The 25,255-nt window shown below is 32.5% G+C and overlaps 1 protein-coding gene across 1 annotated transcript; it reads right to left on the bottom strand.

Moving 5' to 3' along the window:
• Positions 1-485: 485 nt before the first annotated feature.
• On the bottom strand, positions 486-24,371 carry LOC118194535 (uncharacterized). The gene is made up of 3 exons (XM_035365676.2): positions 23,820-24,371; positions 16,788-17,032; positions 486-7,287 (listed from the first exon to the last, which is right to left on the bottom strand). The coding sequence occupies exons 1-3, from the start codon at positions 23,826-23,828 to the stop codon at positions 5,847-5,849; spliced, it is 1,695 nt and encodes a 564-aa protein (XP_035221567.1). The 5' UTR covers positions 23,829-24,371; the 3' UTR covers positions 486-5,846.
• Positions 24,372-25,255: the final 884 nt, after the last annotated feature.

Genomic DNA, 25,255 nt, shown 5'->3' with positions numbered 1-25,255 from the left:
TATACAACTGCCTTGAAGGTACCAAATTCATCCATATTCTCTTCAGACTTACATCCCATCTAACATGTATGCAGCAAGGTAGAAAATATAAGTAAATCCGACATCATTTCTTTAAAAGCTCCATTAAGAGCAATTATTATGAAGGACGTAATAAAATGGATCATTCTCACTTGAAAAAATTTGTTAAATGTAAGGCAAAATGAATGAAAAGTAAAATTTTAACTAAAGGCTATCCAACAAAGCACTGCATGTCCCATTACTTTTATGTTTTTATCTAACATAAAATGCTTGTTCAAAGTGTCTGAGTACTTATGCAAGTTCATTTTCACAATTTTTTTTTTACCCCAAATTTTTTTTAATAACTTTTTTAAAAAAAGCAGGTTTTAAAAAAAGATGATTAATAGTATTTCTGAAAGGACAGTCATTTCACTAATATTTAGTGGCTGGTATTTGCAAATAAATCAAAAATAAAAAATGCGAGCCTCTGTTAGTAAAAATTTATTTATTCAGGACTCAATATATGCAGGAAATAGACGTACATATATAAATAACTAAATATAATTCAGCTGCGGAAGACAGAAGCAAGATAAAATTTAGCAGAACATATCTTCAGTCACCAATCTCATGATACATTGCCACTACTACTATATAGCAGATATTAGCTAAGCATTAAGCTATGCTAAAATGAGATGTTACTAGAAATCTGTAGTTTGGTTCAAAATACAGAAAATTGCATTACCAATAGTGAAGAAAGTGATAAAAACGTTACTGAGAATGAAAAAAATTTCAATTACCAATTTACTGGAAATTCTCGACACAGCAATTACATGATTTGAATGACAGTCCTTTGTAACTGAACAAGATATTATGTGAAAAAAACTTACACAACTTATTGAAAGAAATGTGGAATAAAAGAAACAAATATTAAAGATTTTATTGTAGATTTCGATTCCTTTAAAATCATAAATGCTTCATCATTTCATGAATGACAATTTCACATTTTTAATTGTCTATGTCATCTTACTAGATTTAAAACGGATTATCTAAAATCCAGAATCCCCAAAGTTCCAATGAGTCTGGATCTCTAACTATATTAAAATACTTTTTGGTTAATCTTTGGATTATGGTAACTTGGCGATTTTTTGGCGACCAACCCTGCTAGTGTTTGGACGCCATTTTGTTTTCACAAAGTAAAGGCTTTTTTTTTTTTAACTCGGCATTTTTACTTCCTTGTACGAAGTAAAAAAAAAACTATCGTAATCGCGAAAGTTTCAGGCAGCCTATTTCAATGAAAATATCCATTTTGACCGCTATCGAATGCAATTTAACAATATTTTTGCATGACATCTCTACGTAAGGACAGAATAAAATACTCTTTTCCTTCAAAAAATTATAAAACTGCTTTAAAATGAATTCTGAAGAGAATTTTTCGTGCCGTCTTAATGAACGTATGTGTGTACGTGCGTGTGTACGTACGTATCTCGCATAACTCAAAAACGAGTAGCCTCAGAATGTTGAAATTTTGTATATAGGACTGCTATAACATGTAGATGTGCACATCGTATTTTGGTTGCAATCGGCAGCACCAAACATATATAAATATATTTATATATATATCCAATCTGTTACCCGGATCAGTGATCGCAGTTTCTTTACTCTTATCCGGTTAAGGTTTTTATGCCTTTCGTAAATCTGGAAGCAATATTTGTACAATTATCAGCAATTTAAAAGCTGTTTAAGTGCGGTTAAGTTTTAAATAACATGGCGGACATATTTGTTTACATTTGAAACAGCAGAATAGTAGATTTGTTACCTATCTAGAGAGACTAAGCTTCGCAACAACAAAGATAACGCATTCATTTATTATTGCCAATTAAATCATGCTTATTTTTTTCACGGAAATAAGTGTTTGAGATTTACTTCGTAATTTTTAATACAGATATTTTGAGATTTTATGTATTTTTGCCTTCTCGCGAAGTGAGAACTGAATTAATTAAATGAGAAATACTCAATCGTCTGTGAAAAACTGTTCCTTTTTTGTTTTGTTTGCTTAATTTCTTTTATACATCATTCTAGCTTTATTATAGTATTTGAATAGAACATGTGGCAACGATTAGATAATTCTATTCTTTAAATGATATAAATTTTGTTTATGAGGTATAATATGAACAAAATATATACGTTAACTGTTATATAATTATTGGATTATATAACAGTTATATAATTATTATAAAAGTTAACTGTTATATAATTATTAATACTGTTAAGTGAATCTAGCGCCAGAGTGTCGCTATGGTAAGCAAATACTAGAGTGAATTTTAAAGAATGCATTTATTCTATTGTGGTTTATGCGCTGTCGGCGAAGTAGATTTAATTCAATCCAATAAGTTAAAATGAAATGCAAGAAAAAATGCGTATAATTTAATATTCCAATACAAGAAGTCATGTGGTGTACACATCAGATTTTTTCCAACAATCTGCTAGCCGAATTATGCTTATGCTAGAACTTCTATGGAACAAATGTGCTGAATCATGACGAAGATTACGTGCGAAATTGGGAGAAAGTGCAGAATCGCCCACTGCTTCACGCGTTTTTATAAATTGCACATACCCGGTATCCATGTAAACGTTGACCTATTTTCACTTAAAAAAACATCCCAGAATTGCACAAAAATGGCATTGCGCACACGCTTGGCTTTATCCATGTACACTGCTAAAGTCCTAGCTAGTAACCTTTATCGCCTTACCAAAATGTCGCCAAACTACCTGTTACCATATTCCAAAAATTAACCTACTTTTTATCAAAAAATGATTATCAGTTTTATCAGATTAACATTTTGAAATAGTTGATATATTTCAGATATTTAATTATTTTAAATTTATGAAAAATCTAAATGACATACTAGCTACTCAGAATAACGACAGAGTTCATAAAATTTATAAATTTTTGACATAGTTAGCTTCTGAAAAAGAAACTACAGTACAAAGTCCGTAATCCGGACTTGTCGGGACTTCAGCAATTCCGGATTAGGGTTTTTTCCGGATTATAGATCTTCAATTTAAATCTGGTAAGATGGCATGCAGAAATTATACAATTAAAAATATTAAACCGTAATTTATGAAATAAAGAGCAATTATGATCTAAAAGGTATCAAATTTTACAAAAAAAAAAAAAAAAAAAGCTTAATATTTATTTGTTTACTTTATTAAACCATTTCTTTCAATGAAAGTTGTTCAAGTTGCTTCGTTTTTGTGCTAAACGTGCATGCGTAAACATTAAGCGTGCATGCACATCAAATGCATTACGTGCATAATGAGAAATTATAATCTAAAGGGTATCAAAATTTACAAAAAAATTTTTATATTTGTTTACTTTATTAAACATTTCCTTGAATGCAAGTTGTTTGCTTCGTTTTTTGTGCTAAATGTGCATGCGTAAACGCAATATGTGCATGAAGAGAAATTATGATCTAAAGGGTAACAAAATTTACAAAAAAAAAAAAAAAAGCTTAATATTTATTTGTTTACTTTATTAAACATTTCTTTCAATGAAAGTTGTTTAAGTTGCTTCGTTTTTTGTGCTAAACACGCATACGTAAACCCATTACGTGCATGCCTAAAGCATACAAAAAAATGTTTGTGGCTTTGAGGTCCAGATTAGAGATCATTCCGGATAATGGACGTCCGGATTACGGACTTTGTACTGTATTATGTAGCATAAGAAAAATATTTGACACATAGCAGATATAATTTTCTATATATCACAGCTGATTCTTAAATACTAAAGCACAAGGACTAGTATTATACAAACAGTATTTTTCTCAGCCCCCCCCCAAAAAAAACATACATATAAATTCATTTGTATTAAAAAATATTGCATAAGTACAGTCCATTATAATCAGCATTGCACAATTAATAATACGAGTCAACATTTACAAAAAGAATCAAAATAAAACATTTCCAAACTTTCAAGTAAAATAAAATAAAAACAATGTACAAATGCACATCTTACGAAAAAACAATAGAAATAAGACTATTCTTAAAGTAAACAGAGTATTTACATAATAATTTTCATATAGTCTTTAAAACTTATAATACTAAATTAATACCCAATATTATACTAATAAATTAAATTAGGTACTCTTCTGTTTTGAGGGCCATAAAAAAATTGCAGCGAAAATGTATGCGCAAAAGCGTCAAATTTAGCAAACGCGCCCATTTAAACAGCGTGCCAAATCTAGCGTACGCGTTGGTTTCAGATTGCTTTAAGTTTATATAGTTCTATATTTCTTAAGACGCCATTGAAATACTAGTTTAATTTTTAAATTCTTTTTTGATTTTAAATCCATTTTTGATATCCTATGGATTTAACAATTTGGGAATTGCCCATGATGAAAAGTCGGCAGTAGAATTTTGGGTAAAGTGCAAAATCACTCACTGCTTGACGCGTTTTTAAGAATTGCACATACTTGGTATTCATGTGCACATCGACCTATTTTCACTTAAAAAAAATCCCAGAATTGCACACCCCCTTGATTTTATCTATGTACACATCGACCTATTTTCATTTAAAAAGTAAAATAAAATTGACAAAAATCCAATTGTTTTTACCCTTGTAAAAAGCGGCCAACAAATAAGTGAGCGATTCTGCACTTCTGAATTCCGATTCTGAATATTTTCAAAGAAAAGGCATCATTCATTATAGAAAATTACGTTTGAACAACCAACGAGATGAAATTATGCTTTAGCGATAAGTCGGTAGCGAAATAGCGATGCAGGCATCCATTCAGTTATGTTTAGCAATTTTTATATAAATTATAATAATGATCTGAAACAGTTATTTACTCTTATGCTTCCATTCAGTCATGTTTAGCCTTTTTCATATAAATTATAATAATAAAAAAGCATTATATGAAATTAACCTTTCATCTAAATTAAAACATCAATCTTAGATAGTTATTTACTATTATACTTCCTTTCTTGCCGCAATTATTTTTGGCAGCATTGGCATCAACAATAGTTTGGCGATTTTTTATAGGCCCTTGAAACCGAATAGTACCTTAAATTCTTGTATGTATAATTTTTAATATAATGACTCAGGGAACATTATCACATTTTTGGACATATTAGACAATTTTCTTCTATAAATCATCTTTATCTACATTACTAGACACATTTGCATAAATTATAAATACTTCAGACATCTTGCCACAACAGCATGTAGCACTGACACTATAAATCTGATTCAGATGAGTAAAATACCTAGGCATCAAAGGCACATTACATAGAAACATGTAAATAACAACAACTACTCTGTATAACAAAAACACACAAAATCCATGTAGGCTGATTTTTCTGGATTACTTAAATAAATATATACAAGTTAAGTATCACTTATTTACAGTTAAACTCATTTTAAATTTTACCTCAGAGAGAAAATCTGATGTCAAACCAAACGTCTTAGTTCATGAATTACCACAAAATTGTTTTTAATACTAGTTTATTCTTAAATCATGAGTTTGTAACATTCTAGAAAATGATAAAATATCTTATAGAAATGGTAACATTAAAATTATGTAATCTTTTTTAAAATATTCTTTTACAAAACATTTAATTGCAAGTAGAAGGCACAGATCTAAAAAGAGTATGATATGAGTTAAAGTCATTTATATTATATATTGTGTATTCTCATGCAGTTCTGTATTATGCTCAAAAGTAACCATACAAGGTTCAAAATTGTGCTATATTTTAATGTATTAAATTTATAGAATGTATGAAGGTATTAACAAATGGTATATATGAAACGACTATCAAAAAATAATTATCTTCATATGACTGGTTGCTACTCAAATGGTATATATGAAACGACTAATCAAAAAATAATAATTATCTTCATATGACTGGTTGCTACTCAAAGTTATTTCAGTATTAAGATCTAAACCAGAATTTAATTCACATTTTTTAACTCTACATATGCTACAACGGTTCAGTTTTATATCTTCCACTGTTACTTCAACTTCATATGTTTTACCTTGTTGTAAAACTTTAGGTTTGGATAAATCTATACAAAATATATCATTTCTTATTTCTTCTTTATATACCTGAGTTTCTGGCTCTTCAAGGAAACCAGAGAAACAGACATGAGCTTCTAGCTCATCTACTTCAGCTTTTGTATTTTTTAATTTCAAATGAATAGCATGAAGTGAAATTCTCCCTTCAACAACACGAATCCGAGCAGAACATTTAACATCATTACTAAAAGCTGAACCAATATGATTTTGGACATCCGACAATGGAAAATCATAAATCCTTTTTTGCTTAGAAAAGAGAAATGCAGATGTATTTAAAGTCTGATGGTTTTTCATTTCTTGAGTAACTCTTAAAGTTTGATCTTCAAAATTATATGAATATCTTATTTTGTTATTCCTGTGAAATTGATGAGTTCCTGATTCTATAGATTTATTTACATCTTTATCTTCCTTTTCATAAGTTCTATGCCTGTCTGGATATGTATTTAAAACATGGTGATTCAATTGTGGGCCAGCCCTAAAAGCCTGATCCCCAAATGTATTAAGAAGTGTTATTTTACCATTTTTGCGAATTGGCTGATGAATTCCTAACTGTGTAGATATATCTACAGTCCTCATTTTGTTTTCTTTGCGATCGGATTCCTGCCTGACTAACCGTATGGGTTTAGGTTTTCGTTTTTCAGCTATCAAACAAAATGTTTCAGGGACATGGACATTACCATTAGGTTCTAACAATTTTCTTGTCAAAACAGAACTTTCCATGCTTGTAAATATATTATGCTGTTCAACAAAATCAAAGAACTCTTCTGGAGTCAAACTAAGTAACCTTATATGCTTTAACAGAGGCTCTATACAATCTCTCAAACACATCTCATCACATGGAAGAGATCTACGTTTACATTCACTTCTGGCCCATTTTAGAACAGCATTAATCACATCCAGTTCACTGTTTACATCAAGACTCTCTTGTTTAACAATGTCTTCAATTACTATATGAGATGCATCCTTGAAATGTGGAGACTCCAAGACAACTTTACTTTCGCTACAAACAAAATTACGACAGGAGTCCAGTAATTCTTTTATGTTGTCTTGAAGTGAATACTCATATCCTATAAACAAATTATCAAGTGCAACATTTGCTTGAAAAAAACTAGCACATTTTTCTTTAAGTTCTCTTATTTCATATTTAGTTGCCAAAGTATATATTTCCAATGCTTCTTTCAAACTATTCACATGCAATTTGTCAGTATAAATGTACCTGTAAAAAATGCACAATAATTAGTATACAGATTAACAAGGAATATTTTTATAAACTTATATGTGAAATATTACATTTGAAGTTAAGGTATACTGATGAGAAAATAAAACACATGGGACATTAAAATCCCTGAATCTCATAAAATCGTAACATTCCAGATATGAAAGATCAAATCTTCATGCTTTTTTTTGGCATTCAAGTCCCAATCCAGAACTTCAATGTTTTAGTTGAGAGTGTCAGAATCAGTTTCATTGAAGTCCAACAGAAGTGTTTAGTTAACACACTAATGACAAGGCACACCAGCCGATATCCTAAATAAAATATTACTGATAGAAAAGTTAGATTATTTTCTACATGGCAAAGCATGCAAGAGCTATCTACCGAATGAGAGGATGCTTTCATGGAGAACTTACTAAGGGAAAATGGTTCACATTTAAAGTGACACATAGAAAAAAGGGGCCAAAGAAACTAACCATGTAACTAGTCCATTCACTTGGTTCCAATTTACGTCAAACTAACAGTTTTCAACAATCTTAACCAGTTCGAACATGCTTCAGCTTTTGTAAAAACATACACATTCCATATTGAAATCAATATCTCACTCAGTAGCTAAATCAGTTTAAAATAAAAATGAAAGAAAATCTGAGAGGATTAAAATGTTAACATCACACCAGAGGATCTGTTAATTTTTTTATGCTATTGCTGAGCATCCTTGGTTACCAATCTGTTCTTGGATGCACTCCTGCTAACATTTTCTTTTTATCTTTATTATTAAGCATCACTCCTGTAGTGATGCTCGCTTCAGTTCCATCAAGTTTCTAATTTAGTTAAAGTGGAATGGCGACACTTTTTCTTGTCACCATGAAAAACAAAAGTCGGTATTCTATCATGCGATTTAATATGCATGTAAAATGTAAACAAATATTATGAATAAGTATATACAGTACAAAGTCCGTAATCCAGACATCCATTATCGGGAATGATCTATAATCCGGACCTCAAAGCAACAAACTTTTTTTTGTATGCATGCTTTACGCATGCACGTTTAATGTATAACAGACAGTATAAGCTAGGCTAAAATTATCTTTACTGATTCTAAGGCACTTCAGTTAATGTTACTGAAGATGATAGCCACAAATTTGAAGTTTTTCGGACATCGTAAACTAAAGATGAAATTTTCCATTTATTGGATTTTGTAAAGAAATGTGGAGAAACAGTAATAAATGAAGATCGTATAACAGAAGTTTTTCCTTACGACGACAATACCCCAATCATCAATCTATGGACGACGAAATCTGTAGTATAGTTCTAGATCCAGAAAATACTGCATCCGATAGTGAAGAAAGTGACAGAGGGGTTACTGAAAATGAAAAAATTTCGATCGACAAGTTAGTCGGTATTCTTGACACAGCAATTACAGGACTTGAACAATGGAACTTTGTAACTGAACAAGAAATTATGTCCGTTTATAGAATAAAAGAGAAAGTATTAAACTTACATTGAAAGAAATGTTTAATAAAGTAAACAAATAAATATTAAGCTTTTTTTTTTTTTGTAAATTTAGATACCCTTTAGATCATAATTGCTCTTTATTACATAAATTACAGTTTCATATTTTTAATTGTATAATTTCTGCATGCCATCTTACCAGATGATCTAAAATCCGAAAAATAGGGGTTTTCCGGAATCGCCGAAGTCCTGACGAGTACGGATTTTGGACTTTGTACTGTATAACGCTGTAAGGAATAACATATTGCTTCTATTGGAGTCAGAGAAGTGTTATTTTCCTACTTTTGCATACGAAACACTGCACTGGTGTATCTCAGCATGATTAAATTCTACAATGGCTGACGATGAGGAAACCGAAATTAAAGCAACAACTGCATCTGTCGTCAAGCTAAGTGTTAAAGTTCCTCCTTTTTGGAAGCTAGATCCTAAAATACGGTTTATTCAACTAGAAGCACAATTTAGAAAAGCAAAAATAAATGCAGATCAAGCAAATATGACACAAATATCTGATATTTTGCTATGTCCGCCACAAGATAATAAATATCAGGGAATTAAAAATAGACTAATTTCATTATATGCCAATTCAGAGACTTAAAAAAAAAAAAAAATTATTGAATTAAAACTGGGTGACAAAAAGCCATCTCAATTGCTGTGTGAAATGTGTAATTTGGGGAGCGATAAAGTAACAGATACTTTGCTAAAAAACATTGTGGCTAAAGTTTACCCGTTGATATGCATAGCATTATATCTGTTAGTGGTGAAGATTTGCCAAAAGAGGCTACAATGGCTGATAAAATTTGGGAATTAAACCCTGTTATTTCCCAAATAGTTGCTTCTTCATCCATAACGGTAAAAACGGAAGTGATTAAAAGTTTACAAAAACAGGTGAGGGAACCTAATTTTCAAATAACAGACTAGGGCAAAGGCACGTAGGCCATCGGATGAATGGCAGGGAAGGTTGTCGGACAATGACTATCCCCACACCCTGAAGGGTAAGGGGAGCAGAATTTCTCTGACCAATATTTGGGTCAGAACAGTTTTTTTTTTTTTTTTTCAGACTCTGGAAATCTGGCCTATATTTCGGCCACCGTCTTCAAAGTGGACTATGTTGGTGTTTTGCTCAATGTTGGGAATGGCATCACTACGCCAGCGAATAAAAAGCCAGATAGAGACTGATGTCATGGGACGCCAGAGGAAAACGAACAGTTCCGGTTTAGTTAGTTAAGCACGATGTTTGCATGATGTGACTAGATAGATATTGTAGCTAGATAAATATTTTATATTCTTTTAACTTGTCTTTATGTGTAAATAAATCTTTTTGCTTAAGTTTAAAAATAATGTGAAAATTAATTCATCGGGTAGATGACTTACGAATCCCTTCTGAGCTAGCCATTGTTCGAACGCAACGCCTTACGTAACATATCATTGTGGCGCCAAGACGTGGGGCGCGATAACAGCTAAAATAAATTGAAAATGGAGCTTACACAGCTGAAAACCGAAAGAAAATGTCTAAGAACTTCCTTTACCACATGTGCAAACAAAACTGATGCAGAACTGAAATCAGATATTCCTGATTTGAAGCTACTTTCGATTCTGGAACAACAGCTTAGAGACAAGTTTAATCGACTTGAAATTTGCCAAAAGGAAGTAACGTCACTAATTCTACAATCTAAAGAAGCTGAAAAGCTATATGAAGAAGATTTTATTTCGTCTGAGCCTTACAGAGATAAATATTTTGAACTGTGTTCTCAAATCGAAAAGCTGTCGAAGAATCCTTTACCTACTGAATTACCAGAGAAGTGCAAATTTAAACTGCCGAAGATCGAACTAAAGAAATTCAATGGCGAAGCAAAAGAATTTTTGATGTTTTGGAGCCAGTTTTCGAAGATCCATGAAGATCCGATGATTCCAGATGAAGATAAATTCCAGTACCTCCTGCAAGCAGTTGTTCCTCAGTCCAAAGCCGCACGGGTAGTGGAGAACTTTCCGGCAACGGCGTCGAATTACCCGAAAGCAATCGCCCAGCTTCAAGAGAGGTTTGGAAGAGAAGACTTACTTGTACAGATATACGTCAGAGATCTTCTAAGCATAGTTATGCGTAATGCAAGCAGTGGACGTGTGAAGACGGATCTTCCCACTCTCTACGATGATTTAGAAACCAAGATTAGAGTTTTAGAAAGTCTTGGAAGAACGCAAGAGAAGTATGGTGATTTCTTAACGCCTTTAGTTGAATCCTGCCTGCCCGAAGAAGTATTAATTGCTTGGGAGAGAAACAGAAATTTAAAAGAAGCACCTCAGCCTGATGATCGATGCCTTGAAAATTTGATGAATTTTCTGAAACAAGAAGTGAAAGGAGAAGAGATGGTCGTGTTAGCCCGCACTGGGTTTGGTTCTAATCATATTTCTAAGAAAAAGGATACACTAAATAAAAATTCAGATTCCGCCACCGCAGCTGTGTTAGTAAGTACATCAAATTCTGAGAGCCCAGGTAAGCACAATTTTAACTGTCTCTTTTGTGAAAAACGGCACCCAACTAAAGAATGTTTTTCTGCTAGAAATATGACATTAGAAGCTAAGAAAAATATATTAATTAAAAAAGGGGCCTGTTTTGGATGTTTTAGATTTGGACACACTTTTAAAACATGTCGAGTAAAAAATTCTTGCATGTACTGTAATAAAAATCACCATTCTTTAATGTGTCCCAATCGCCAAGAAAAAGGCGCAAATGAAAAGTCTAAAAGGGACATAACTGAAACCAATACATTAACTAATAACTGTAAAATAGAAAATGTTTATTTAATGACTCTAATAGTTAAAATTAAATTTAAGAATGTTGAGCATAAAGTACGCACATTACTGGATACAGGTTCTCAGCATTCGTTTGTCAGTAAAAAATTAGTAGAGAATTTAAATTTAAAACCATTAAGGCAAATTAAATTGAAGCATTCGTTATTCGGTGGAAGAGAAACGCAAACGCAGATTCACAATGTTTATAATTTGTTGATTTCGGCATTAGATGAAACTTTCTCCTTTCAAATCGAAGCACTTTCCGAGAGAAAAATTTGTGGCACAGTGCCAAAAGTGAATGCTAGTGAAATTCTTAATGAACTGAAAGATAGAGGCGTCAGTTTGTCTGATTTGGGTTCTTCTGATCGTGAAATCGGTCTGCTTTGGGGAGCGGATATTGTGGGCGCTTTAATTACTAATAAATCAGATTTCATGCAAAATTAATGGAAGATCTCCGAGTACGTTTTCGAGAGGAATATTTAGGACTACTTATTCAGAAACGACAGCAAAATTCACACTTTCCAAATATTCGAGTGAATGACGTTGTGTTGATAGGAGATGATATCAAAAAGAGATTGAATTGGCCTTTAGCCAGGGTTACGGAACTGATTCCAGGAAAGGACGGCAAAGTGAGAACAGTTAGATTAAGAATGCAAACTAACAATTTAGTACGTCCGATACAACAAGTGTTTCCCCTAGAAATCCAAGATGATGATTTGTCAGGTTCTTGTCATCCAAGTGATCCTCAAAAACATAAATCTGCTGTAAAGTCTTCAGATTCTCATCGTGGAGACGACATGAGTACCTCTCATCATTCAGAAATTTCTGGGTCACCCCGATCTCCGGACTCAACTGATGTTTCCGATGTATGTGATAGTTCTAAGACTATAAAGACACGAGCTGGTAGAACTGTTAAGATGCCACTAAGACTGAACTTGATAGACTTGAATGTTTTGAGTAGCTATCCAGCAACTCAAAAAGGGGAGGATGTTGGGAATGGCATCACTATGCCAGCGAATAAAAAGCCAGATAGAGACTGACGTCATGGGACGCCAGAGGAAAACGAACAGTTCCGGTTTAGTTAGTTAAGCACGATGTTTGCATGATGTGACTAGATAGATATTGTAGCTAGATAAATATTTTATATTCTTTTAACTTGTCTTTAGGTGTAAATAAATCTTTTTGCTTAAGTTTAAAGAAAGTGCTCCATTTATGACAAGATAGCTGTTAATTCATCGGGTAGATGACTTACGAATCCCTTCTGAGCTAGCCATTGTTCGAACGTAATGCCTTACATAACATATCACTCAATATGGGAAAACTTCGTGTGGAGTTCGTTAAATTTCTTGGGCAGTTTTCTTATTGTGTTAGAGCAAAACCGTGTTATAAGATGTCATGTTATAAGAGGGTTCTTACAATTTATGATTCGTGTTTTAATGAAACTGTAGTGGAACATAATTTAATGTTTTTATATAATTATTAAGATTTCCTAATTGGCAACATGATGTAATGTTTTTGCATAACTAAGATTTACCGTGTGGCAACAACGAGTCCAGTTAGAAACATTTTTACTTGGAGTGTTCCATGATAAGCATTGCATAAGCTTTATTTCTTAAAAGTTTATTATATTTTATGTAAAAAAATAAGTAATATGTTGCAAACAAGAATGGAAATTGTAAAAATAAATATGCTGTTTCTTTTAAGACCAAAACAAGCATTTATTTAAATTATGAAATGCTCTGGCTGATCAGTTTCAATTTTGCTTATACATCAAACCGTGTTACAGGATGCCATGTTGAAGGAGGGCCACTTGTATTTCTAATTAGACAACTCATGATTTAAATGCATTTTTTTTAAATGAATCAGATTAAAAAATTGGCAAAATACCTTTAAGAACTGCATTTATTGCTTTTCAGTTACTTCTTTTGCTACTCAACAGAAAAATTAAATCTGAAATTTATATATCTTAGGTTTTATTGAATGGAACACTCTGGTTCATGGAGATAAGTATTCTATTGAGGCAACACAGTGTTTTCAAACTGTCAAATTTGTGGATAGAAACTGAAAGGTAAATATCTTGCATTTTGTCGAATGGGAAAAGTCTTGCACACTGGAGATAAAAATGTTTTTTCGAACACTACAGCGACTTCTCGCTTTCAAATCGCAGAGTTTGTTAAACAAAAATTTGTTAAATTTTTACACAATAAGAAAAATCAAAAACAAATTTGAAATTCAAAATTCGGTTTTTTACGTGCCATTGTTTTCGTACAATAAGAGTAACTTGTATACATAAATACAGATGCTTCATTATTTAATCTTTTTAAAATAATACATTGTAATATTTTGTGGCTACAATATGAAAAGTGATTCTAACACAAAAGTAAATATGGCAAAACATTAGTTTCGAGACTAATAGCACTTGTGGTGCTAACAATGTTCAGTCCTACTTTTAAAAGATGAACACGTTCACACAAAATGGCATTTGCTGTCATTGTAACAAAAGCTGTATTTAGCACATTAATTGTCATGGCCCATCAATATTTTTAAAAAGTGCAACTGTTGAAGTTTTAATGTTTTTACCCTGATCAATAATATTTTACGACAGCCTTGAAATCGCATTAATGCTCAATATTTTTGTTACTCAATTATTTTATGTCAAATTATGTCGAGAAAATGAACTTCAAGATACTTTATTTGGAGATTAATAAATATACTGACATTTAAGAAATTATCTTTAATTAAAAAGAGATTTCAAACTTTGTTCTAATTAAAAATACTTTTCTTCTTACTTTTGATAACTTTTGAAGATTCACCCTACCTCCAGAAATAAAAGTTCAGAGTAACAGGAAAAACAGCAGGACACGCCATATCAAAAACTTTTTATCATAAAAAGCATGAGACATTAAGGATGGATTAGTATAAAGTAGACAACCACATCTATTTTTGTGCTATGAAGACTATGTATGTGGAGGGTGGGGAATTTTAAAAGCGCCTTAGCATCTAACTGTAACAGCATTATACAGTACATAATAAGTGTCCTTACTAGATACCCCTTAGTATCTGAACATCAGAAATAAGTAGTAAAGTGCAGTCAATTTTACAAACCTTAAAGGCAAATCTAAAAGTTAAGTGACAGTCTCCAGAAAAATGTTTCATCTTGTTGATACATTTGATTGTGACATTTGTAAAGATTATATTAAGGTTGCCAGATGCTGCATCTTTATATTAAAATTGCCAAATGATGTATTTTTCCCATCTATTGTTATAATCATTTTGGAAAATTCAAACATGTACACTTTTTGTCTAGTTCCTATGGCAAATTTTTTCCTTAGCTAAAATTCATTAATTTGCTTGTTTAAAGAAAGTTTTAGAAATAAAATTTAATAATTTACATTGATGACAAAAGCTCCCTTCACTAAACGCAAACCATGTAAATCTTAGAATATAGTCCTATAACCCAGCTAAAGTACTATTTCACTCCCTCACTAAATGGCACTACAGGCTTCATGAGTGAGATTATTTTAACTTATGGTCGCCGACATACTTGCTTAAGTTAGTTACGTTTTTCCTTTGTTCCAACACAAATATGTAGGAAATGTTAAGTTAGGTCAAATGGCCAATTTTTTCTGGCCATTCTTGTGTTACGAATTTCATACATAAAAAGATAATTTTAGTGAAATTGTTATACTCAAACTTCTTCTGTACTGACGAGAAATCGCCAAAAGTCAGTAAACCTGGAGACATTTTGGTCCAGTCCCCGTATCATTGTAATAAGAATAGCAATTGAATAACTAATTGATTTTAGCTGCTCTGTAACCTTCCAGTACTTCTGAGAAGCAGAAATATCTTGGCAGCTGGGTAAAAACTACAGAATATCTATAATTAAACAGCCCTTTTTCAAAGATGCCTACAAACAAAACCAGTGATCAGAAAATTATGAAATTTTGTGGCATACTTAACAAAGGGATGGGTATTTCCTTCAGGGAGAAAATAAATGTTAAACAACACCAGAAGGCAATATATTAATAAATTACACATTTAGCCACACCTTTAATATAGTTTTATAATTTTACAAATTTTTCTACAAAAAGCATGCTCCACATGATGGCCACCATTTTCAGCTACCACCTGAAATTGAAAGATGGCATTTTCCACAACTGACAAGTGTATGCTGGGAAATGATCAGCATGTGGCTTAAAATGCTGGCTTTAAGATCAAGTAAAGTTCTTAGATTGTCACGACTTACCAGATGTTTCAAATGTCCTCAAAGACAAAAATCCCATGGATTAAAGTCTGGGGATCAGAGAGGCCACACATTATGGAAATGCTGGCTAATGACACATAGTTCTGTAAAATGACGTTTAAGAGAACATTCATAACATACCATGCAAAGTGTGAAAGAACTTCATGTTGCATGAAGATGGTGTGTGTGTGCAAGACACTGACATGCTTGCAAGGGACAGACACTTTCATTCTCTAACGGCAATGCATATCACTGACTGATGATGAAGCATGCCACTGGACCTGTGAAACTTAGCTCCTCAAAGAAATATGGGCCGAGAATAAATGACCTAGAAAATTCACACCATATAGTCATTTTTGACGACTGCAATGGAGCCTCAAATACAGGATATGCATTTTCCAATTCCCAAGTTTGGCAGCTGTGAGTAATCACTGTACCGTGCAAATGAAAATGTGCTTTGTCTATCCAGAGGTTATTCCAAGGCCATTTTGAATACAATTAAATATCCCATGTTGTATGCTTTGGAACCCCATATTTTCGGTTAGTATTTCAGGAAAAAATATCCGAAAACTAAATATATTGAAAGATTAATTCTTTAGTACTAGGATATTCTACTTCTCTGATCAATATTACTTTCTGAACCTTATTATCTTGACAACACATGCTATTAAAAACGCTGAAAATATACAAATTAATTTGATAGAGAAATTTACAGTCATTAGTTCCCAATACATGTACTAAATACTACAGCTGATCATTCATATAAAAACATTTCATTCAATAACATGGCAACTAACTCCTTTTAAGATCCAATTCTGAGAAAAATTCTACAAGTATTTTAATATAAAATAGTTTTAGAAACAAATGAAAACTATAATATGCAATTATAATAATGCAAATTTTGATAATGCAACTATTACAAATTAAAATTCAGAAAAGAAATATTTATTCAAACACTTACTGCAGCATACGAAAAAATGCACTAGGTGATGAATTTTTAACTTTAATTTGCAGACAACTAACAGAAGATCCATAAAACCTCTTAGCAAATACTTGACTTGCCATAGCTAAAATTAACTTATGTGCATAGAATTTGATACTTTCTGACCCACATTCAATTATAAATTCAACATCACTGAATTTACTAGTATTTAATAAACTTGCAGTTCGATGAAGTACACCACTTGATTCATCTGTTGAACCTTCCTGGAAAATGAAAAAAGATTCAACAGGAGTAGCAATTAAAAAAATTTCAGATGAGCATAAAATGTACTTTACAAAGAAAATAAATTAATTTAAATATTCTGAAATACAATTAATACACTAAAAACAGTATATAAAGATGAAAAACTGGATAAACAAAAATTTATCATAGGTACTTTTATCACAGGCCTTTATAAAAAAAAAAAAAAAAATTGGAACTATGTTTTAGAAGATTTATCCCACTTAAATTTGGCAGTTATACACTATCTTTGAAAAAGTATCTCAACACCCAGTGGTACAGATTTGGAGAGTCCTGACGCATTATATTAATATGATGTTGGTTGCCCTGTTGCATCGATGACAGCCTGCCTACATCTGGTGGCCATAGGAATTGACTTCCAGGCGGTCATCACAGCTGAAGTGAGTGCTGGCTGTAAGAATGGTTGAATTGGCTGGGTATGTAATCTGCATTCTAATCCCCTACAAAGGTGTTTTATGGTATTTGGATCAGGGTTCTGAGGTCAGTCAAGTTTGTTAAATACCCTTTTCATCAAACCATGGCTCAATGTGCGAATGGATTGGTTATCCTGCTGAAAGAGAAATAGGCCTGCCATAGAGCTTGGAGAGCAACATTGTCCAGACTGTGCACATGCATCTCAGAGTTTAATATTTCCAACCAAAGGAATTAAAGGACCCAGGCCAAATCATGAAAAACATCCCCACACCATGATGCTGCCACCACCAAACTTTACAATCGGCACAATGCAGTCATTTAAGAAGCACTTGGCAGGCATTCACTACCCAGAGGCGTTCATCAGACTGCCAGGTTATAAAATGAGATTCATCACTCTAAAAAACATTTTTCCACAGTCCAATGATGATGAGCTTTGCACCACTGCAATTAACACTTCACATTCTGAAGAACAATGTTAGGCTTGCAAGCGGCTGCACGACCATGATGTTGGTATGTGTTTATGGCAAAGCCTCCAGGGCTATCTGCCTAAAAGGAGGGATGCCTTCATGGAAGACTTTCCAAGGAAGACTGGCTCATATACACATTAAACATAGGAAAAACCACGAAAATCTAAAAATCGCATCTGAAATCAAAACTAAGTATTTATAAAAATTGCAAAAATTAGTAACTGGCAGATATGTAAAATTAGGCAAAGCAATAACCTTCTGTTTAACGTACATTGGTAAAATACACACCAAACAGGTTATTGCTCTGCCATAATTTTATGTTTTACTTTAATTTCTCTTCTCTCTTAGCAGATATGTATTAAGAGCACTCTATTTTTTCTAGGTCACTATATATACAGTTAAGCTGTATTTGTGGATATGGAGTAGAAAAATAATACAGTCAAAAGTCGTTAATCCGGACTCGTCGGGACTTCCGCGATTCCGGATTATCGATTTTTCCGGATTATAGATCATCAGTTTAAATCTCGTAAGATGGCATGCAGAAATTCTAAAATTAAAAATATGAAACCGTAATTTATGAAATAAAGAACAATTATGATCTAAAGCGTATCAAAATTTACAAAAAAAAAAAAAAAAAAAAAACTTAATATTTATTTGTTTACTTTATTAAACATTTCTCTCAATGTAAGTTGTTTAAGTTGCTTTATTTTATGTGATAATACTTTCTCTTTAATTCTATAAAAAGACATAATTTCTTGTTCAGTTACAAAGTTCCGCTGTTCAAGTCCCGTTAATTGCTGTGCCGAGAATACCGACTAACTTGTCAATCGAAATTTTTTCGTTTTCATTAACCTCTCTGTCACATTCTTCATGTCTTTATCCATTTTTTGCAGCAATTCCACTTTTTGTTTGTTGGACATCGAAACATACTTTCGTTTTGTAGATCCTTTGGAAGTTCCAGCATCGGAAATTCTATTTGACATAATCGAAAGTTCAAGTTTACTTTTATAAAATTGCTCTTACAGTCTGCAAAAAATAATAAGCAGGATCCAATTCGAAGATTAAGGAACAACACAATCATTAACATTAACTGAAATAGATAATTAGATAATTTTTAGCTTACACCGTCCGTTATACATTAAACGCGCAGGCGAAAACGTATTCTGCACGTGCGCACACGCATATGCGCAGTAGTCAAGGTCTTACGCGCACGCGTAAAACGCCTGTGCCCATGTGCCAACGCGGCGCATGCGCAGAAAGTTCTTAGCTTTGAGGTCCGGATTATAGATCATTCCGGATTATGGGTGTCCGAATTAACGACTTTTGACTGTATTTACATCAAATAAAACTAAAAATAAATCTTAAAGTTCTATTTTTATATAATATCTGGCATTATCACAAAGCTAAACCATAGAAGGCCGAGGCCTTTGATAACCTGTTTGCTTAAATACCGAAAAGCCTGAAATTCCATTTGAAATTTACAATAACTGCCCCCTCACTGTCCCTTAACACTTTCATTACGGCAATGGAGTGTCTTCGTCCCACTCTCTGTGTTAAGACTCTGCGCTGCTCTCTGTAGCACTAAAATTGAACCAAAAATACAACCGCGTACCTGTTGGTTTCTGATACAAATATTTCGATAATTTCTTTAGTGACAAAGAAACAAAAAAATTCTATTGGTCGCGAGGAGGCCAAGAGGTCTGCACAATCAGAATGCATTATACCACTACTGTCCAGAAAAATTATATCATTAGGTGGTGTGTAATTTGTACCAACTTTACACCATTCATAACATAATGAAGTTACTTGGAGATTTATCAGTTTCACTAGTTTTCAAAACATTATCTATTATTCTATCAACACCAATATTCAAGCTTGTGCACCCTGAAGTGAATCCATATTTGCTGCACTTACTTCAGCATCCAATTAGGCATCTGTATTTTTAATTTTGGCGCTTGAATCGTAAACACGATCACCAAGTTTACAGCTGCTTTCCCTATCTGAGTCGATATCGTCAACAAGCTCTTCTTCGGATAAATCAAGAATCTGTAGTGCCTCATCAATTCACATTTTGAAAATAAAGTAAGCATCTTCTACGGGTTTACTGTATTTTCAAAATATGAATAGGTATGGCATTACATATTTTCAAAATGTTTTCTTATCGTAGCAAAATATGGTTAACTTTCAATTTATTAAAATAATACATATCAGTTTTTTTTTTTTTATCAAGTTAGGGTCTAGAAAGCAAATTTGGCAGACTTTTGCATCGCATAACTATGCTGGTGTACTGATTTCCAACCTTTTTTCACTTGATGCTTTCAGACATGTTTTCTGATTTGTCCTGACAGTTCAACATGACAATTGCTCAGCAGTTCAGACATGGAAATAGCAGAAAAAGTTGAGACTTTCACAGTTCTGATAAAAGCTGAAGAACCATCCCTGACCATGTTTGACTGTGACTGCATCCTCTTTAAGAAGAACTCTGCGTCAGGGAGAAGGGAAACATGTCACACCACAAACCCACAAAAGATACCTTCCCAGTGTGTACAAATGTGAATACCAACTTCAAAATAAGGCTGCAGCTCATATACTATTCAGAAAACCTCAAAGCATATAAAGCCTGCAAGGACAGTCCCAATGGTGTGAGTCGCCAAGCAGTTCTTTGCAGAGTTATTCATTATGGTCTTATGTCCTGCTGTTAAAAAGTATCTGGAGGAAAATAACTTATGCCTAGAAGCCCTTATGATACCTAACAATGATCCTGCACACCCACCAAACCTCAAAGAGTTCATGAATTTTCTATACCTTATAAGACCACCCATATACTACAGCTTATAAACTGGTAGGCAATTAAAAAAAAATTTTCAACAAACACCCATATCACCACTGCTTTGATGTTATGCTAAGCCCCAGAGTATCACCATTCACGAGGTTCAGAAGGGCCATTACAATAGACCTATGAATTATCAATATGGTATAGCACGGTCTTTCAAGAAAGATCTTAAAACTTTACGTGGAAGACATTATAGTCTCAGGCTGTACGTAAAATGGATTTTGAAGGATTCAAACCCAAAATCGTAAGGTAAGCACTGGAAGACACTTTGTCCCTTAGAAAGGTCATATGTCTGGAAGATATAAATAAACTTGTTGAGAAATCACTTGGAGGATCTTATGACTGAGGAGCTAAATGAATTACAAATGAAGGAGCATGAAAAGGTTTGAGAATACAAAAAGAGGAGTTAGGAATACAAGAGCCATTCTCTTTAGTTGAAATTTAGGGCATTCTGAGAAAACAGCTCTTTGGGTAGAAAACACCCAGAAAAATTTTAACATGTCACAGAATAGTGTTGTTCAATGGAACTTGTTTAATAACACAATTCAGAAACTTTAAATAAAGGATGAAACAACTTTCCTTGGACAAGTTTCTATTGAAATTTTCTTAAAGTAAGAAAATCATAAAAGGTGGCAAAAATAAAAAAAAGAATAATGAAGGGATGACATATGCAAGTAGAGAACAGTAATTAAATTTTATGAAAGCAGTTCATTTTTGTATATTCTTTATGTGTTTTGTTTTATAAAGTTTATAAAGTCCAACACATTTTTTTCTGTTTCAAAACACTTAAAAAAAATAACCTGAGGTGGTCATGTTAGGGCACGAAATGGATTAATGGTATTTAATTTTTTTTCCAATGTAAAAATTGTTTCAGAAGACTGTCTTATGAGCCCAGTCGAGGAACAAATTAAACTGGCATGCTGAGATACTACTGTACATGGGGTACATAATATAATGGTAATTCTGGCTTAGCTATGCAATTTTCAGAAGCTCAGACTGACACTTAAGAGTGTCTCAAACACAATTTTTTTTTGGGGGGGATAGATTTTTACGAGTTCCAGGACACTCTAGTAACTTTTAAACAATAAATATTTTTCTTACAATGAGACTACAAGTTTCTGATAGTCTAGGAATAAATTTCTCAAATGTACAAATTTAGAAACATCTTCTGTTTATACCTACATAATTCATAATTAGGTACTTTTTTAATGATCTGAAAAGAATCGAAAATTATACTTCCATACCTGAAATTGAAACAAATTTGTAAAACAATATAAAACTAACTTTTATTCAAAAAAACAGACAACTAATCTCATAAAATTTTAAAACTCGCATTTAAAATTAAATTTATATGCATTTCTGTAATAACTCCTGCACTTTAATACCATCTCTCTTTAACTTAAGCCATACATTTTAAATTAAAAACCACAGGTTCAGTTTCTTATTATTCTTAATAAATATGAAAATTCTTTCCATATAAATAAGTTTAGGTACAGAGATATAGAATATATGCTAACACCAATTACTTAGCTAACAAGCATTTAAAACATGCTAATTCTAAATTCAAATATTTTTCACTCATGAATTTCAAGATTAGCAGCAGAGAGAGGTATTTCTTATGGTTATATAGAAATGGAAATAACTTATTGGAAACAAAGGCATTATGATTATGAATTGGAAACGAAGGCATTATGATTATGAATAATTAATCATAATACATGAGTGAATCAGAATGTATTTAAGAGCAAGTAAAGATTATACCATATTTGTTTATATTTGTAAAGAGTAAGAGAACAAGAAAGTCTTCTTTCCATTTGTATATGTTGTAATGTTTTCCTTCCTTGTGCTATTATTTTATTACTTTACATGTTTAGCAAAGGACCAGTGGGTCCCTTTGATGTGGTTAATCAGATTTTCAATCAAGTGCAGTTAATGTTTATGCTCTCAGCCTTATAGCTGTATATGCTGATCAATTGTTTCGGCACAGGGCTTAAAATTATCTTCCCACAATGTTTTTCATTGAACAGGGCGGAAGTTCAAAATATAGATATATTTGGAGATGTTATGTGAATATATGAAATATTATAAGGTCAAAGATAATTTAAATTTTTATGCAACATTCAGTCACAGGCATGTTTAAGGACTTTTCTGATATTAAAATAGGTTTATATTTGATAAATAAGAAACTTTTCCCAGAACCTCTTTTTTATGTGTTTGTATGATCAATTCGTAAAAAAAATGTCTTGAACCCAGGATCATAGTGTCCTCCATCTCCAATGATTGCCGTGCACTTAGAGAATGTACAAGTAAAAAAAAGACTTGTATCTTTTTTTTAGTACAGAGGCTCTTAAATCTTAATTATTTAATGTAGTTTATTAAGAGAGATTAACAATCTCCCTTAAGAAATTATACTATATATTTCTATACTAAAATATTAATATCATGTAATTAACCATACTTCCAAACATTGGAAAACTGTATTTTGAAATTAAAAGTATATCAGTAATTTATTATAAAGATTAGCTGTATATATGTTTTAAAACAGATACCTTCTTAGAGCCCATTCAAAAGATGAAAGCTACCAGTATATTTACTCACAGCTTTTAAATTCCCAGTATCTTTAAAAAGGGGGGGAGAAAAAATATCATTTCACGTATGCCTGCAATTATTTGCTCATGTCCTGTGAAATTTTGTATTTATTTTGTATTTCATATTTCTTATTCTGCTGTTAAGGTTTTTCCCACTTCGATACAGATTTTAAATTAAGCAATAACAATCATATCGCATATGTTCATTCGGTTCAGATATTCAGAAACGTAAAAATGCGTTAAAAACTTTAAAATTCAAAAACAAAATCTGTAAACCAAAGCGCAATAGTTATAAAATATTTAAAATAATACACCGAAAAGAAAAAAAGAATTTATTTGGTAACGTAAAACACAGTAATCATTAAAAATATTATATCACATAATTGCTTTTGTCACACACATTATATTCGAATGTAACTAAAATAATGAACAGCTTCAAATTACTTACCATTTTCATGCTATTCTAATAAACGCCGTAATTCATCATATACTTTTTTTTAACAAATTCGGGAAAACACTGAACCTGTTACTCCATATCAGAAACTAAACTACTTTATCAGTGGTTACGTCACAGTTGAAGTGACCAGTCGGAAGTGACGATTGTTCGCCAATCAGCTGGAGTGACGATAACTCGCCAATTAGCAAATTAAAGAGTTACCAATACCAAAGAATCATCATCATCATCATCATTGGTACCTCAATTTCCTGTACACGTGGCGGAGGTGGAAAATCTCGGCCAGGTACATCATAAAGGGGGAAATTCTCGCCAACAGGTTCCGTCGCCAAATCCCTTGGCGAATTGTCCCTCTTTTTTCTAGCGGCGTGGATGACAAACTGGTTTACATGACGTCTATGGAGCCTTTCCTTCTTTACATAGACTTTCTTTGCCAATACTTTGTGCCGCTAAGGGGTTCTGTTTTGACAAAATAATAAAAGATATCTAACCATGAACCTTTAATATGAAAAAATACACCAATACTCTACAATCTGATTATCAATATCCTCGTTTATGCTGTTCCACGTAACATTACTTCACCTCAAAGCTTTGGTTGACATACATTACTTGTTGATTGAGGTCAGTTCTTTGGTATTGGTGAACGAACGTGATAGGTGTATGTAGTATGTGGACTTTTTGTCCTCGAACTTGGAATTAATGCAGCTATTAACAGCTCTTTACCAGCTCCACTTGCTAGCAGCTCTTTTTTTTTTTTTTTAAATAATTTTCTCGCCAGAAAGTAAATTTTTAGGCCAAAATGAGCGAGCCCTCTTTTTATTGATGAAATGCTTTCTTTTCATTTCCCCCCTGAACTTTATCTGTTGTATTTTTTTTTCTCTCTTGAAGAGAAATTAATATTTACAATCATATTTTTATGATAACATTTCTTCACTCTTTTAATATGTATTGGAGCTATGGACTAGTTGTAATGATTTGGGGGAAAACGTTTATGTTATACAATACATTTATGATTTCTTGATTATAACTGCTGTTTGGGTAGCATATATGTCTCTTCATCATATTCGCAAAACAAGCATTTCGTAATTTTGTTAATTTTAGTTAAAAAAATATTTTATCAAACCTATTTGTCTGTTAAAATTTGCCCCAGACTTAAAGCAAATATACACCCACCAGCGACAGAGCAGCAAAATCTCTCAGCACTGGTAGTTCTGGCATGGGTTTGATTCCAAGCGAATGGGCTGCTGCATGGTCATTTCCCCATGTGTAATGTGTATACAAACCAGTTTCCCTTAGAAAGACCTCCACTAAAGCATCCCTTCTCTTAAGCAGATAATCCTAGCAGGCTTTGCCATAGTAAACTAAACCAAAAAAACCAATCTTAAGGCAAATTGTAACAGACCTGAAACAAAAAGTGACAATAAAAACGA

Source organism: Stegodyphus dumicola, chromosome 9 (assembly GCF_044657685.1).
Source record: "Stegodyphus dumicola isolate Sdum_Otavi_A_Nest chromosome 9, ASM4465768v1".
NCBI lineage: Eukaryota > Metazoa > Arthropoda > Arachnida > Araneae > Eresidae > Stegodyphus > Stegodyphus dumicola.
Note: the sequence above shows the minus strand (reverse complement) of the source record. Positions and strands in the feature narration are given on the sequence as shown.

What these genes read in the sequence shown, in the direction of transcription:
- LOC118194535 (XM_035365676.2), bottom strand. An exon ending in GCATTTTTTCGTATGCTGCA is followed by an intron (nt 7,288 to 16,787) that starts GTAAGTGTTTGA and finishes CATTTTTTACAG; the next exon opens with GTACATTTATACTGACAAAT.